The sequence below is a fragment of the Populus nigra genome, chromosome 5, assembly GCF_951802175.1.
Source record: "Populus nigra chromosome 5, ddPopNigr1.1, whole genome shotgun sequence".
NCBI classification, from domain to species: domain Eukaryota; kingdom Viridiplantae; phylum Streptophyta; class Magnoliopsida; order Malpighiales; family Salicaceae; genus Populus; species Populus nigra.
Window position 1 is genome coordinate 1094244 of NC_084856.1, and position 13648 is coordinate 1107891.

The 13648-nt window shown below is 34.1% G+C and overlaps 3 protein-coding genes across 3 annotated transcripts; 1 reads left to right on the forward strand and 2 right to left on the reverse strand.

Annotated features, from left to right (window-relative positions):
• Positions 1-732: 732 nt before the first annotated feature.
• On the reverse strand, positions 733-2232 carry LOC133693412 (probable BOI-related E3 ubiquitin-protein ligase 2). The gene is made up of 2 exons (XM_062114621.1): positions 1660-2232; positions 733-1530 (listed from the first exon to the last, which is right to left on the reverse strand). Exons 1-2 carry the CDS (start codon positions 1966-1968, stop codon positions 1030-1032), a joined length of 810 nt encoding a protein of 269 aa, XP_061970605.1. The 5' UTR covers positions 1969-2232; the 3' UTR covers positions 733-1029.
• Positions 2233-6625: 4393 nt separating this feature from the next.
• On the reverse strand, positions 6626-9775 carry LOC133693664 (uncharacterized). The gene is made up of 6 exons (XM_062114927.1): positions 9375-9775; positions 8138-8272; positions 7893-7971; positions 7561-7655; positions 7249-7416; positions 6626-7134 (listed from the first exon to the last, which is right to left on the reverse strand). Exons 1-6 carry the CDS (start codon positions 9697-9699, stop codon positions 6974-6976), a joined length of 963 nt encoding a protein of 320 aa, XP_061970911.1. The 5' UTR covers positions 9700-9775; the 3' UTR covers positions 6626-6973.
• A 1409-nt stretch (positions 9776-11184) lies between these two features.
• On the forward strand, positions 11185-13020 carry LOC133693613 (protein ALP1-like). The gene has a single exon (XM_062114857.1). It carries the CDS (start codon positions 11291-11293, stop codon positions 12851-12853), a length of 1563 nt encoding a protein of 520 aa, XP_061970841.1. The 5' UTR covers positions 11185-11290; the 3' UTR covers positions 12854-13020.
• The last annotated feature ends 628 nt before the right edge of the window (positions 13021-13648 follow it).

The window sequence follows — 13648 nt, forward strand, 5'->3', positions numbered from 1 at the left end:
CAATTTAAAACAAATAAAAAAATAAAATTTTAAATGTTTTTTTAAAATATTTTGAAAATATAAAAATAAATATATCAAACTATATTATTCTACCAAAAAAAAATTATACACAAACACTTCCTCCAAAACATGTTAAATAACATTTCTTTTTCTCCCATGGAAGAAATCATGCCGCTGCCGTCCCATCACGAGTTCCAACTCACAAAATCCCGACCAAACAGTCATTCCACTCCCTCGTAAACGCTTCCCTGGTAGTAGACAGAAGAACACTGTAGGACCCCCACGATACAGATAAAAACCAACATCAGAGTCCGCATCTGCAGTTTTGAGCCAACTCTTTTTTTCCACACGGAGGGCTATGCAACGCGTAGCTTCTGTTGTTTCGCAGGTATACCCAATAAGTCTCCCCTTTGGTTTCTCAAGTAGAGGACAGCTAGATTTTTCTGTGTTTAAATTTCGGTACTGAGACAAGGCGTGTGCAGATCAGAGCAGTCATTTAGGGTTAGGTAGTCAGTTTTTATCTTAGCTAGCTAGCTAGCTTTAATGGATAATTTTATTGGAATTGGCAAAAACAAGAAAAAAAAACGTATAAATTTGTGGCGGTGACAGTTCAATTCTTGTGTCTTGATGTGTGTCAAACATGGCTTTCAAAATCTCTCTGTCAGTTAAAGTAGAGTACATTGTTACTGCTACGGAGCTGGCATTGCTTCCGAGTAAAAAGAACCAAATAAATAAATAAAAATAAACATAGAAAGTTTTTCCTTTCTGCTCAAGCTAAATCAGGCAAAATGTTAATTAATCTAGAAAGGATCAAAACAGGGATCCTTTGCCATGCCTTGTACCAGATATCATCCATATTTGATTTCACTTATATACGGGTCTTAGCAGTACAAAATAAAAAATCTGTAAACAAAGACCGAGAAAAGCCAAAAACATCATGTTGGACACTGAAGGTATGAACAGCATGTGATGTTCCCAAAGATTTTACCCTTTGACTATTCTGTTTTGCATTACCTTTCGCCTTCCCTGTTAGACCCAAAAAACCTCCATGCTTGCTTCCTTCACTGATTTACAGACAGGACAGGAGCGAAGAAAAGCGTCGCAAGACTTGCACGAGCAGAGGTGCCTGCAAGGGAGAAAGATAATGCACGAGCTCCTGGAATTGCACCCTTTGCAAACCATCCTTTTTTGGCTTTCTTGATCCTGTTCTCTATCACATGTGCCACAACAAAAGGACTCTGCATCTTGGACTTCATTGCTGGCCATGACCAGTCTTCCTCTGATTTGTTCAAGCGACTTGCTTAAATCAACGACCATTGCTTCCTTTTCTCTTGCTACTCTCTGACATCGTTCACTCTCCAGCTCTACTTTTCTCAGGCAGACCTCAAGCTCCATGGTTTTCTTTGTTGCTTGTGCCAAGTCCTCTTCTTTTTGCCTTATCAAAGAGGATAACTTTGATTCTACACTCTTAAGTGTGATTCCAAGCTGTTGCTTCCTTTGCTGTTGCAAAATAGTTCTTAAACTCCCAGCCTGCATTTGATTAAGAAAATTATCGTTAGTTTTTAGAATTTAACCTTCATTTTAATAAAATCACACAAAAAAGAAACCAAAACCAGAACTTGGAAAAGAAGAAACAACGAAGCGCAGTTACATTCTTACCTGAAATTGAAGCATGCAATCAACTTCTCGCCTTTGCATGTCAAGCTGGACATCCAAATATTGAGAAAGAGACATGGAGAGAGAACTATCACGAGTCGTAGAAGAAGAAGCAGCACCAATAGTACAATCAAAACCAAAGTTTTGAGAGCTATGATGTTCAAGAAAGAGACTCTGCTGTTGAGTCTCTTGAAAAACAAAACCAAGACTAGGCTCAGGCCCTGAAACAGGATTATTAAACAAGCAATCCTGTATGCCACACATAGGCAAAAGGCCAAGTCTTTCTGGATACAACTGTGCTTGAACAGCCATGACAATTACTAGCGAAAGAAATTGAGAAAGGAAACAACAAACACCAAAAACGTCCCCTTCAATTCACAGCTTTCATGACCAAGCTATTAATAAATAACAATACCATGAAATCACAACGGATACGCAATGAGGGTAGGTTAAAGCTAGAGGGTTCTTGCTTGCTGTTATATCAAAAGAGATGCATGATCTTTCATCTCTCTCTAAAGGCGCGCTCTCTCTTTATGGCATAACCTTTGCCCTTTGTTTTGCTTTGTTTTTCGTCCCCTCTTGATTTAACTGAAAGAGACCATAAAGATTAAAGAGAGGAATCCGTGGATTGTTTATATATATACAGAGAGAGAGAGAGAGAGAGAGAGAGACGAAAACTGACCAAGTCTAATTAAATTTGATTATAATTAATTAATGAGCTTTATGGATATTATTTGTTTGTGATGGTGTAATTAAGGAACTAAAAATGGAAAACCAAAGAATTGATTGAAATAAGTGCCCATTTGGGAATCATTAATTTAGCTAATATCATACTCTCTTATTTGTTATTCTCATAAATTATAATTTGTAGTCTTCAGAAACTATATCCAGCTAAAAATTATCCTTACAGCCTATAACTTTCCCAAATTTAAGTTAAAACCTAAATAATTGCAAACCATGAATTCTTTAAGGTAGTGTTTAATATTTTGTTATTAATTATTTTTTAAAATATTTTTGTTTAAAAATATATTAAAATAGTATATTTTAAAAATTTTATTTTTAATATTAGCATATTAAAATAATTTTAAAATATTAAAAAAAACTAATTAAAAAAATCAAATTTCTGTTAAACGCTACTTAAAAACTAACAACTTTCCCGGGGAGTAGGGGCTCTGGGATGATTAAAAAATTAGTTTTTAGGATTGGGATGGGGAGAAATGATTTAGAAAAAAAAAAAAACATTAATGAGAAAGAGGGGGTGGGGGGGCGGCGCTAAGCAACAACGTACACATGCAGGTTTTTTTGACTCGGACAGGAAGTCGCAGAAGTATCGGGCCAGAGGAGAGAGGAGACAAGGTGGTGTTGAGGGAGAAATTCACTCCGATAAGGCGTAAAAGAGTCACTTTACGTTACTAGCTATTTGACATCTGTTTCATCGGGTTAAATTTTATATATATATATATATATATATATATATGGATTTTTTTTTACATGAAAAATTAAATAATAATTGAAAAATTCATATATATAAATGATCAAATAAATCAAGAATTATATACACACACTAATGATACTAAAAATAAAATTGAAAAAAATCAAAAAACAGGTATAGATCAAGATATTCAATCTTGAAAAACATTACATTTATCCAATTATATTTATTGAATTTATTTATTAAAATTATTTTTTTTATTCAGTCAAATGATATTGAAAATAGATACACATGTTAAATTGAGTAAATAAAATAAAAATAAAAATAATATTATATAAGACTAAACATATCAAAACTATTATTTCCAAAAATAAAGTTCTTATATACAAAATAATAATAAAATATTATAGATAAATCAAAATGATATTTTCAAAAATTAAATACCCACAATAACACCAAAAAACAATCTATATAAAAAAAAATAAAAAACAAGTTCACACATAAGGGATATTAATCAAAACATAATTTTGAAGATTATTTCAAAAATTATATATAAAAGATATCCATTAAAAAAACAATATAAAAAAATAGTTTGATTGTCGTGGCTTAACATATAAAACTCATTTCCTTAAATTTATATTCTGGTTTTTACCTAACAAGGAGGAATTAAATATTGAAGAAATTGTCAGTTTGGTCACTGAGAAAGGCTGAATTATCAGTTTTCTTGCATTCATTTCATTTATATAGCATGAATGCTATCATGAACTTATAACATATCTGTATTTTTGTGGTATGTAAGTAGTAAATCACTTTTAGACGACAAATTTTCTAAAGTAGGATTACTATACGTGTGGCTGGTAGAGAGTTTTGATATAAGTTTCTCAGCTAGGTGCTACATGGTAGCATATAAACCCCAGATTCCATTATTTGCTTCTCGAATTTTTTTTAGGACAAGATTTCATTTTTAGTGCCATTTTTCATGGTGCTAACTTCTATTTTTTCAAAGTATTTTTTAAATTATTTTTCATATAAAAAATATATCAAAATATTTTTTAATGATCTTGATGTGTTAATATAAAAAATTAAAATATTATTTTAATATATTTTTAATTAAAAAATACACGATGCCAAAAACAATTCTCCATGCTAGCTTGCGGGGGTGTTTAGAAGTATGGTTGTGGTTGCTTTTCAATGTGTTTTTTCGCTCGGAAATGTATCAAAATAATATTTTTTATTTTTTAAAAATTATTTTTGATATCAGCATATTGAAATGATTTAAAAACATCAAAAAATATTAATTTAAAATAAAAACACAAATCGATTTAGATTATTACCTTTTTCCAGTAATCTTATAAATATATTTTCTAACATCCTGCATTACATTAAATATTTTCTGAGCCCGGTAATTAATTAATCATAAAAATTTTTTAATTAATAATCATGTATTAGATATACCTAATCCTTTTATACTACTACGATGAATAATAATAAATAAAAAATTAAGAATTATGATTCAAGAATTCTCTTAATTTGTTTGAATGCATGCTGTAACCCAATCTTTTATTACAAAATCTTCTTGTAAATGGATAACATACAGATCTTAATAATTACAAATAAAAAGGAGTTAATTATAAAAAAATAAACAAAAGGATTTTTTTAATTTGTTAACATGCATTAATTATGTAAGTAAATAACACGCTCTTTTTTAGGATAAAAATAAAAACATGTTTAGTTGTGCATTGTGCCTCAATAATGTGATTTACTAATATAAGATTTGATTTAGTATGGTCATCTAAAAGATCCAATCTTTTTTTTAAGATGAAATTATTGTGATTTTTTTAAAATTATTAACTGAGTGAATTCATCTAACTTATAATTTAGACTATAAAAAAAATAGATACATGAATTGGATCTTATAAATATAAAACCAACAATAATTTGAAAAGTCTAAAAATATATTAAGTGTCTCTGATTAAAATTATTTTTTATTTTAAAATATATTAAAATAATTTTATCTTATATTTATTTTATTTTTTATATTGATTCATAAAAATCATTGAATAGTAGTAAAAAAATATAAATTTAATAATTTTTAAAAACTAAATATATTTTTAAAAAACATCTAAATAAATATTTAAACACAAAAACAAACCATGGCCACCACCATTGACATGATAACAGGTAATATAACTCCGTGAGATGTGCAAGATTGGAGCTACGTGCATGAGTTGTCCGTTACAATAACTCTCGAGGAGAATAATAGCTGTGATGATGCCACTAAGATAACGAACAGGTAATTGCCAGGATTCTTGTTTCTCGGTTTTCTTACTGAGAATCCATTCTGGCCTTCCCTTGATTATTACTGCATCGACAAGGTAATTATGAGAGAGCGTTCAGATAGCACAGGCAGCTCAAGGCTCTGTAAATTTTTGTAAAGAGCCAGATGGCAGGTTTTAACCGATGAATAGAATGGTGTGCTGGGCCTTTAGCTCACCCTTTTACACGCAAAGGCTAAGCTTTTTCTGTGATTACAGTTGCCTGCGTAAACGGTGTTTAATGATGTCGAACTGGAAAGTCGATTGACCAAGGTGAAAAGCGGGAGTGTACGGGTTTTCCAGAGTATCGTTAAGGCCTTAACAGAAACGCCGGCCCAACTGGCAGTCAGGATTAGCGTGGGTAAATTAATTAAATTACCCAAAATATCCAAAATATCTGCGTGAATTTGATCTGAGATAAATTAAATCATTTTTTTTTTATTTACGTTGGGTGTTCGGGTCAGCTTGCGCGCACCATGACTATTCCCCACGGTCCACTGGACATCCTGCAAGCCCAGGGGCAGGTTAGGCACCGCAGGGGTGACAGGCGTGCACATAGAGGGTCGAATCCAGAACGGGGGTGGAACAAGTCACACGGTTGACCACAACAGCTAGGCCCTCAAGTACAAATTAAATCATTTTTTAACTGTTTAAGCCGATGGTCATTTCTGGGGTTGTTTTAAAGCATATTAAAACTTGCTTTTTAAAATATTTTTTTATAAATATATTAAATAATTATTTTTAATTTTTTAAAATTATTTTTATTAACACATCAAAATATCTAAAAACATATAAAAAATATTTAAAATAAAAAAATAAAACATATTACTTTTTTTCAACTTGATTTAGTCCCAAATCTATAAGCATATAGCTTACAAGTTACAGTCACTCTCCTGTCTTATCACCAACTTTAAATCCTCTCCTCTCAAATAAAAAAAACTAGAAAATTAAAGAAATAAATTTTAATATTAAAATTGAATTTATAACAATTAAAAAAACTGATCACCTATAAAAAAAAATCAAAATAAAATTTTTATTTGAAATTCAAAATTACTATTTATTTTTTGAATTCAAAATTTCACTTTGATTTTTGATTTTATATCTTTCAACCCAATCATCTCTTGAAAAAAAAATACAATTAGGTGCTAATATGAACTTAAAAAAGCTCAATTGTGCAAAAAATAATAAATTCAAGGTTCAAAATGCAATCAACAATGATATATAAGAGAGTAAGTAGTGCATCTTCAATAGTAAAATCGTTACAAGGCTTAGGTTTTTTGAATGAAACAAAATAGTTCCTCCATGATAGTATATGCCTCTTGCTTAGTTAAAAGCACCAAAAAGAAAGGCAGGCTTGATGGGTGAATGTTAAGGGAACTACCACGACGATGATCACCGAGAGTGGCAAATTTATTTTCCCATATCCATAACATAATGATACGGTTCAAGATCTGCAGTTTTTTAACTAGCAGTAAAACCAATTCTTTGTGTATTATTTTATCTCATTTAACTTCTATCTGCGCCCCCAAGGTCGAACATCATTCATTCAATGAATAAAACCAACCATCTGCTATGCCTTTATTCTACTAGGCTCGCCAACTGCATTTTCCATTCGAGAGTACCACTCACCGATACGGGTATGCTCCACCATATCTTTACCAGACTTCAAGTATCGGATGGGACTTAGGACGCCAAAGACAGCAAGATCAGCTAGGTTAGGTTTTAAGCCACCTGTTAGAAGAAATACAACAGACCAGTCAAAGGTTCTCACCAGAGAAAAATCTCACACTGTAACAAATTAGAATGCCGAGCAAGATCACCATTGATGAAAAAAGAAACACTGACCAAGATATTGGCGACCTTTCAAAGCATCCACCCATGTCTCCGCAGCACCATACAAGGCTGCACGTTCATCAGTAATGTTATGTCTCTTCTTCAGCTTCTTTGACACAAAGTACATTGCTGTAGCACCAGCATACTTGGCTACCAACCTCTCCGTGAGGCTGAAATTGCCTGGATTTGTTGAAAGCATCATAAGAGAGAATCAGTTAGCTAAACTAAGGATTCATAAAAAAATGATGTAAAAACTTAACCAAATGAAACATTATCGAGACGGATCAAGTGAAGAGTTATAATGAGATTAGCCTGCTATCCTACCATGGGTGGTGATATAGTCAAATGATTCAAGCGCTTCAGAAACCGATCGATATATGTTTGGTGACAAAACATGCACCAAGTGATTGTCCACCCACCTACATCACAAATTTTTGCAATATCAGTTTCAAGAGATTATTTGCCAAAGCAAAGCGTGGCATCAAACGAAAACATGTAATAATACTAGAATGTTTGAAAATATGGCAACAAGCAATTTGTACAGACAGGATACCATAGCACTGAGAAAATAACTTGTATATATAGTCAACTCTCATTTATGTATATTTTAAGCCAGTAATTGCCTAGAAAGATAAGTGTAGGAAATGCAACCATACCCACGCCATTGCCTTTCTTCATCACTGTCTGTGACAGAATTGTCTGGATGTATCCTTTGAAACAATTTATCTACTATATCTGTAAGCGTATAAATAAAACATATAAGGTTACAGTTATAGTAAAAATAAATATGGCACAAATTTGGTGCTTGTTTTCTCTGACATGCACCACACAAAGACTGAGCAGTTTAACCACAGACATTCTAGGAAAAAAAATAGTAATTGGCAAGGAAATGCCCAGTGACCTGAAGAATCAACCATCTGTTCTCCATCAATTTTCAGTATAGGCACCTTTTTGTAATCAGACCACTTGATCTCCTTTTTGTTGATGGGGTTGACTTCCACAACTTTGTATGGTATATTGTAGTAATCCAAAAACGCTGAGAGAAGAAAAGGCAAACAAAGTTAAGAAACTATGTACACAGTGTAGATAATAATTAAGGAGACAGAACTTAACAGCTCTGCCTCCCTTAAACCAACTCTATTACCTGCGTCAGGACAGAAAACAACTACCCTATAAACCTTTTGAACTTGCATTCATCTTACTCAATAAGCTACTAATCATGGCAAAAAATACTCAATTTACCTCCACAGGAATTCAGCTATATGCATTCGTTTCATAGAAATCCATTGTCTGTAAGAAGGAAAAATACTTCACCCCAACAAAAGCCTTTTAGTATATCTATTGCAAAATAAACCAATAAAAGCAAGTTTGTGTGTTTAACATTGCATTAGCTTTTGTAGCTGTGGTTTTAAAAAATAGGTTTAAGAAAGAGTTTTTTCATTAGGACTATGCAAAACTATGGTTTGTATTAATTAACCAACACTTTTAAAAAATTATGGTTGTGGTAAAATGCAATTTCAACCTCAACGCACCACAATGACAAACAATTTATAAATAATATATATATAATAGTATTCAATTTTACCACATTTTACCATATAATAGTACTCAATTTTACCACATTAAGCCCCTATTCGGGAGTGCATCCAAACAAAGATCGGCTAAAATTAATTTTGTTTGTTTAAAATTATTATTTTTTATGTTTTTAAATTATTTCAGCGTGTGTTGATATTAAAAATATTTTTTTATAAAAATATTTTTTTAATATATTTAAGAAGCGAAAAACAAAAAAAAACCAATACCACTCTACCACACTCCAGACACCCCCCAAATCCATCCCTACCTGACAATTTGGCTGAATAGAACTGGAAATTGGATAGTGTATCAAATCGTTTATCCTCATTAATTCCCATCAATGAATCAGACCTAATTTTTAGTGAAAAAACTGGAAAAATCAGAACTAAAGAGGAAAATGAAAAGAACTCAAATTTTCAACACAGAATTTTCCCATTTTCTTAATGTAAGCTAAAAGCTCAAAACTTTAATTCATTTTGCTAGGAAAACGAAACAAGGCAAACGATTTTCCAAATTCCCCAATTGCAAAACCAATTATAGAACATAGCAAAAAAATAGAGTACCTTTCACCTTGTTGCAGAAAGGGCAAGCTTCGTACTGGTAAAGAACGACGTCCTTCGGCATCAAATTCTCCACCGGCGGCGCTTCCTTAGCTTGAGCCTCTTGGGCCAAAGAGGAAGCCGCAACAGAGAAAAACATAGTCCCAGTAACACCGCGTGCGACGGAGGGATTTGATATCCTAAAACTTTCAGCGATTCTTGATGCGAAACACTGAGAATTTGAAGCTGCGTATGTGCTTATCATTGCTGCTCCTTGAACCAACCGCTGATGAGAGGCCGCGCCGGAAAAGGCTCTGCTCAGGGTGGCTAGTTGGTTTACTCTTCTCATCGTTGCAAATACGATGTGGCTTCTCTCGCTCTCTAGAAGCTCATAAATGATTAGGTCTTTGGGTTTAAGCAGGGTTTTGGACTTTTGGTGAGGGGTTTAAATTTAATAAATATTATTTTTTTACTATTTTTTGTGGTTTAATTTCATACACGATTCATAATTTACTTCCATAAAACAAAACAACTCAAAAAAAAAAAAACGTTTTCCCAAGTAATTATAATTTAATCCTCTAATTCATCAAAAATAAATAATCAATCCTTACTAATATTAACAGTAATTGCACGGACCTTTGACCAATATCGACCATTCTTAATTTTTTTTTAATTAAAATGACTTTTTTTCTAATAAAACTTTACCACGTCACCTATTTCTCCATGAGCTCTATCCTTTTTTTTTAAAAAAATGATTAATTAAAATGTACGGAATAAAGATATATTAATTTAAAAATATTTTTAAAATATGTTTGGCACGGGGAAGGGCTACCAATTGTAAAGATAATTACGTAACTACGCAAACTCTGTTTATTTTTATTGTTTTTATATTTTAAAAACGTAAATGAATTTATTTTTTTAAAATTTTTTTATTTTAAATTAATATTTTTTAGTGTTTTCAGATAATTTTAATATACTAATATCAAAATAATTTTTAAAAATTATAAAAAAAATAATTATTTTAATATATTTTTAAATAAAAAATATTTTTTGAAAAAAACCATACCTATCCTTTTAAATACATGGGAAGTCAATTGAGGGATTATCTGTTTATGTGTATTCATCAAGATGCTTCCCTATCCTTTACTATTGCAATTATCATTATTGATACCGAAACGTGTGGTGTTTTTATTTATATATATATATATATATAATTTTTAATATTAGTGTATCAAAATTAATAAAAATCACTAAAATAATACTTTTTAAAGTCAAATGTATTACTAAACAGGACCTAAAGCGGTAAAAGTGCTTATAGTTTTAAAAAAACAAAGCCTTTTGATTTGACGGTTTCCAACCAACAATCATAATTGTCAAGTTCTTTCGGGAACTAACTCGGAAAAAATCTCAACCTGAATTGATGATTCAATCCAAATAAATTATTTTTATTAAAAATGATATTATTTTAAGGATAAAAGCCTTTCCTATTCCTTGGGCCATGCCATATACTGGGCCATGACAATATACTGGGCTACAAGCATTCGGCCATGCCATAGACTGGGCTGGAGGAGGGAGGTTTTAAGCCATCAAGGACAAGCGACGAAACTTCCACAAACCATCCTCTTATTTCCCAACGTTTTCCTTTGCTATTCTTTAGAACATTGAAAATTCTAAATCCATCAACGCACCCAAACGGCCACCATCCCGCCCTCTAACGCGTAAAAACTTAACAGCATAAACAAATCCAAAAGTCAAGTCTCCGTCAAAAGCAACTGTCACCGCGTTCACACGCTCACCGTCCACCCTCCACCCTCCACTACAAATAATCCCCTGGATTCCAGTCTGAAAACATCTGAATTCACATCTCTCTTCTCTCTATCGGTCAAGCATTTAATCAAACACTATCTAATCTTTATTTCTCGCACCATCTCTTGTTTGTTATGGAAATATCGCCTTTCCCATTTCTTAATCAAGAAGAGATTTCACATTTGTACAGTCTCTTCCAAGACATTGACAGCAACACCTTGGCAACCAACAGCAACGCTCATTTAAAGAGGCGAAGAAAGGATGGCGAGGAGGATGAAAGTGGATGGAAGAAAATCAAGAGCAGCAATAATAATTCAGTAATGAGCGACATCCTCAGCTCTCTTATTTTATTGGATGAGGAGGAAAAGCAAGAATACCAGCAGTGGGCCGTTGAGTCGCAACTAGACAAGGCTGCTCTCGATTGGAATCATAAGCAAAAAGTTGTAGCAATGAATGGCTACCGCTCTGACCTGGAGGCCCATTTTTCCGATCTAGACGAGATGGATCATTCAAGAACTAAACGTGCTCGCCGTGCTGCTTCTGAGGTTGCGACTGCCGCGGCTGTAACTGAAACTGCACTGGCTTCAAGCGAATCAAGTGGGCCGGGAGGAGGAGGGTCAGGCCAGCAGCAACAACATCGGCGTTTATGGGTGAAGGATAGGTCAAAGGATTGGTGGGACAAGTGTAACCACCCTGATTTTCCTGATGAGGAGTTCCGAAAGGCATTTCGGATGAGCAAGGCCACGTTTGATTTGATTTGCATGGAGTTGGATTCTGCCGTGACCAAGAAAAACACAATGTTGCGTGATGCCATTCCGGTTCGCCAACGCATTGCTGTTTGTATCTGGAGGCTCGCTACCGGTGAGCCTTTAAGGCTTGTGTCCAAGCGGTTTGGATTGGGGATCTCTACTTGTCACAAGCTGGTTCTGGAAGTTTGCTCCGCCATAAAGAATGTCTTGATGCAGAAGTTCGTTCAATGGCCTGATGAGGAGAAAATGAAGATGATCAAGGGAGAGTTTGAATCAATGTCAGGGGTACCTAATGTTGGTGGATCAGTGTACACTACTCACGTACCAATTATTGCTCCGAAGGTTAACGTGTCAGCTTATTACAACAGGAGGCATACTGAGAGGCATCAGAAGACATCGTATTCTATGACAGTTCAGGGAGTTGTGGATCCTAAAGGTGTTTTCACTGATGTTTGCATTGGTTATCCTGGTTCAATGCCGGATGATAAAGTGTTGGAGGAGTCTGCTTTGTTTAAGAGGGCTAGTAGAGGGGATTTGAAGAATGTTTGGCTAGTTGGGAATTCTGGACTCCCTTTGATGGATTGGGTTCTGGTGCCTTACACACACCAAAATCTGACTTGGACACAACATACTTTCAATGAGAAGATTGGGGAGATTCAAAGGGTCTCTAAAGAGGCATTTGCTAGATTGAAAGGGAGGTGGTCATGCTTGCAAAAAAGAACTGAAGTTAAGCTCCAGGACTTGCCTGCGGTTCTTGGAGCTTGTTGTGTGCTGCATAACATTTGTGAGATGAGAAACGAGGAGATGGGTCCAGAGCTGAAGTTTGATCTTTTCGACGATGTTATGATCCCTGAGAATAGTCTTAGATCCGCTAGTGCAATACAGGCAAGGGATCACATTGCTCATAATCTCTTGCATCATGGCCTTGGTGGCACTTCTTCTCTTTAGCCACCTGAATTACATTATGGTCTCGTAGCTGCTTAAACTATTTGTATTCTTTTTTTTTTGTAGTGGGAGAGCTTTGGTTATCTTGTTGTCAATTTTTTTGACGGGTTCTTGTAAAATATAAATTTGCCGGTCCTAGCTAATAAACAAAACAAGTGCACTTGCTTCCATTTTCGTTTTTGCTTGTTTTGTGCATAATAAATGCTCCTCCTTTTGAAAATGCAAGGCAACGGAACAATAACAGACCTCCCTAGTTCTGATCAATTTTGTTAATGGAGACGATGAATGGCTGGGCTTGTATGATGGGCCTGCTCTGTTGGCCTGTTCATGCGTCTGCATTGCTGCTGTGCTTTTCAATTGCTGGGACCTTGAAATACGCCAAGCTGGTGCTATTTGCCTCGTTGGAGTTGAAGATGGCAGAAATGGGAACATGCCCAATCGGCTCCTCCCCATCCTTTTCTTCTCATTTCCCAGATGTTTTAGGAAAGGAGACAATGCCCAATTTCAGAAATGCAATCTGACTGTACCTGTAGCTCTATCAACTTGACCTTCAAGAACTATTTTCTGGCCATGTTGCATCCCCTTCTCCACATGCACCTCCATTGCCTTCTTTTCTTGAGTTACTATATTTCCTCTGCATTGGTGGCAACGTGGCAATCATCCCTCTCACTAATGAGCTCAAAAGATACATTTCAGAAAGAAAATATCGAAGAAGAAAAAAAAAAAGGAAGCAAAAGAACTTTGTTTACAGAACACATGCTGCATTTCTTGGACCATGCCGAATTCAATCTGTTGTAC